At 41.0% G+C, this 3905-nt stretch overlaps 1 protein-coding gene across 1 annotated transcript in view; it reads left to right on the forward strand.

Moving 5' to 3' along the window:
* The first annotated feature begins 2494 nt into the window (after positions 1-2494).
* The window catches only part of LOC130201142 (gastrula zinc finger protein XlCGF71.1-like), a 41846-nt gene continuing 40435 nt past the window's right edge, over positions 2495-3905 (forward strand). Inside the window, exon 1 of the mRNA XM_056425871.1 lies at positions 2495-2716. Within this exon, the coding sequence (XP_056281846.1) occupies positions 2581-2716 (136 nt within the window). The 5' untranslated portion in view covers positions 2495-2580. The remainder of the gene's footprint in view (positions 2717-3905) is intronic.

Consider the following 3905-nt stretch of genomic DNA (forward strand, 5'->3'; position numbering starts at 1 on the left):
CTTAGGTCCCTCCAGTTGATCCAGAATGCTGCAGCTCGTATTCTCATGAAAACTAAGAACAGAGATCACATCACTCCTGCACTAGCTGCTCTGCACTGGCTCCCAGTAAAATCAAGAATCACTTTTTAAATTCTTCTCTGAACCTACAAAGCCTTGATTGGTGATGCACCATCATATCTTAAGGAGCTTGTAGTACCATATTGCCCCACTAGAGATCTGTGCTCACTAAATGCGGGACTACTTGTAGTTCCTAGAGTCTTAAAAAGTAGAATGGGAGCCAGAGCCTTTAGTTATCAAGCTCCTCTTTTATGGAACCAGCTTCCAATTTCAGTCCGGGAGGCAGACACAGTCACCTCGTTTAAGAGTAGACTTAAGACCTTCCTCTTTGACAGAGCTTATAGTTAGGGCTGAATCAGGTTCACCTGGTCCAGCCCCTTGATATGCTGCTATAGGCTTATAGCTGCCGGGGGACGTTTAGGATGCACTGAGCTCCTCTCTCCTCTTTTCTCTCCTTAGGGATGAATTTTCATCTCTCAATCACACGTTACTAACTCTGCTTTCTCCCCGGAGTCCTTTTGACTTCACGTCTCATGGGGTCATCGGACCCTATGAGACGGCATATATCCTATCTGCTGATGGATCATCGAGGTCTGGGTCGTGGAATTCCTGCTACCGACGACGCCACTGTCCTGTTGAGACTCCGCCCACTGTTGAGACTCCTTCCACTCCTCCTCTCTACCTCCATCTGCCTGATGGATCGTGGAGGTCTCCATCGTGGAATATGCCTACTATGAACTATTCATACACTGTCATATTCATTGAATGTATTTTAACTCTAAATCTGTCCTTCCGTACACATTACATCTATTGTTCTGTCCATCCTGGAGAGGGATCCTCCTCTGTTCTCTCCTGAAGGTTTCTTCCCTTTTTCCCCCCTGAAGGGTTATTTGGGAGTTTTTCATGATCCGATGTGAGGTTTTGGGGCAGGGATGTCTGTGTACAGATTGTAAAGCACTCCGAGACAAATTTGTAATTTGTGAAATTGGGCTCGACAAATAAACTGAATTGATTTGAATATCATTACTTATGGAATTACTTATTGTATTATGGTATTACTTATGGTATTTTTGTAGTTTGACTTTCTTGAAGAAATGTTACTTTCTTTATTCTTGTTCTGAGTTTGTACTCGTGGTTGAATTCACTAATTGTAAGTCGATTTGGATAAAAGTGTCAGCTACATGATATGTAATGTTGTTCTTTTTATTAAGAGGTCATGCTTCTCTCATACACAACTAATTCACAGACTTGTCAGTGATATACTTATAACAGTTTAATGAGATTCAAAAGATGTATAAATGTATGTCACTCTTTTCCACAGACATCCAGCAGCTGTTGGTGGTTAAAGAAGAGGTTCCTTTTGAGCAGCAGGTCTGGAGCTCTAGTCTGGACGAGGTGCATCCAGAGCCCCCCCACATTAAAGTGGAACAGGAGGACCAAGAGAACTCAGTGCCCCCCCACATTAAAGAGGAACAGGAGGACCAGGAGAACCCTGAGCCCCCCCACATTAAAGAGGAACAGGAGGACCAGGAGAACCCTGAGCCCCCCCACATTAAAGAGGAACAGGAGGACCAAGAGAACTCAGTGCCCCCCCACATTAAAGAGGAACAGGAGGACCAGGAGAACCTGGTGCCCCACCACATTAAAGAGGAACAGGAGGACCAGGAGAACCCTGAGCCCCCCCACATTAAAGAGGAACAGGAGGACCCTGAGCCCCCCCACATTAAGGAGGTACATGAGGAACTCTGGACCAGTCAGGAGGGAGAGCAGCTTCAAGGGCTGGAAGAGGCTGGTCTCAAGTTCTCATTCACTCCTGTGAAGAGTGAAGCTGAAGAGGAAGCTCAGTCCTCTCAGCTTCATCAAAGACAAACTGAACCGATGGAAATAGAAGCTGATGGAGATGATTGTGGAGGGCCAGGAACCCAGATCCAGATAGACCTCCAGTTCCTGATGAAAAGACTGGAGACTCTTCAGAACCAGATACTGATGAGGAGACTGGAGACTCTTCTGAACCAGATCCTGATGACTCTGTTGATTGGAAGAAGACCAGAGAACCTCAATCAGGTTTAAACTCCCTGAATAATCATGAAGTTTCTGTCAGTGATTCAAAATGTAGTTTTAGTGAGAAACCATTAAGTTGCTCTAAATGTGGGAAAAGATTTCACCTCAAAGGAAATTTTAAGAAACACATGTTAACTCACACAGGAGAGAAACCTTTCAGCTGCTCAGTCTGTAAAACATCTTTTGCACAGAGTGGTCATTTAAAGAGTCACATGTTAACTCACACAGGAGAGAAATCTTTCAGCTGTTCAGTCTGTAAAACATCTTTTGCACAGAGTGGAACTTTAAAGATTCACGTGTTAACTCACACAGGAGAGAAACCTTTCAGCTGCTCAGTCTGTAAAAGATGTTTTACACAGAGTGGAACTTTAAAGATTCACGTGTTAACTCACACAGGAGAGAAACCTTTCAGTTGCTCAGTCTGTAAAACATCTTTTACAGAGAGCAGTCATTTAAAGAGACATGTTAACTCACACAGGAGAGAAACCTTTCAGCTGCTCAGTCTGTAAAACATCTTTTGCACAGAGTGGTCATTTAAAGAGTCACATGTTAACTCACACAGGAGAGAAACCTTTCAGCTGCTCACTCTGTAAAAGATGTTTTACACTGAGCAGTCATTTAAAAAATCACATGTTAACTCACACAAAAGATAACTCATTTTAGTTGTTATTGTTTTGGTAAAGTTGACATTTATTCCACTCCCTCACTTGTCATGAAGACCGTGAGAAACCTCCCTCGTTGATCACCGTTCTGACTTGGGATTAATGGATGTCAGGTTCAGTTAAACATGAATTAATTAGGCAAACCAAAAGCTGGAGACAGCAATGAAAAGATGCTTAGGACGAAGATGTAGTGAGAACGGAGTTAAATGAAGAATTTGGGAATTTCAAACACAGAGATGAGGCATAAAGTCCACCTCCTCTCGTCCCACCTGCACTCTGTGTTGTGGTGCAACCATAAAGTAATGCTCGATTCAGAGAAACAATGGAGTCAATCTGTAAAGATGTGGGCACAACAGTCAGAAGATGTGTTCTCTGACATATTTCATGCCCATCTGAATTATTGTACACAAACCTATGTACAGGTTATCAGTGAATGTAGAAACAGTGACAATGAAAATATAATACCATGTTTATGCCAAAAAAAATAGCCGGACACTGCAGGGAATCGAACCCCATCCCAGTAAAGCAGGAGTACCATTACCAGTGCCTTGTTTTCTTTTTGAGGCTTGTGGGTTATAATATTTTTTCCATCACATCTTTTTTTTTTTTGTAAGAACTTTTTTTTGTGCATTTTCCACAAACAGATTATTCCATGACATCGAAAAAAATAAATATTTATGTGTATATATATATATATATATCTACAACAAAATAAAATCAGCACACGTCCAAATCCATCTACAGGACTGTCTCAGAAAATTAGAATATTGTGATGAAGTTCTTTATTTTCTGTAATGCAATCAAAAAAACAAAAATGTCATGCATTCTGGATTCATTACAAATCAACTGAAATATTGCAAGCCTTTTATTCTTTTAATATTGCTGATTATGGCTTACAGCTTAAGAAAACTCAAATATCCTATCTCTAAATATTAGAATATCATGAAAAAGTATACTAGTAGGGTATTAAACAAATCACTTGAATTGTCTAATTAACTCGAAACACCTGCAAGGGTTTCCTGAGCCTTGACAAACACTCAGCTGTTATAAATCTTTTTTTTTACTTGGTCTGAGGAAATATTAAAATTTTATGAGATAGGATTTTACTAACTCTGCTTTCTCCCC

The sequence above is a fragment of the Pseudoliparis swirei genome, chromosome 11, assembly GCF_029220125.1.
Source record: "Pseudoliparis swirei isolate HS2019 ecotype Mariana Trench chromosome 11, NWPU_hadal_v1, whole genome shotgun sequence".
In the NCBI taxonomy this organism is placed as follows: domain Eukaryota; kingdom Metazoa; phylum Chordata; class Actinopteri; order Perciformes; family Liparidae; genus Pseudoliparis; species Pseudoliparis swirei.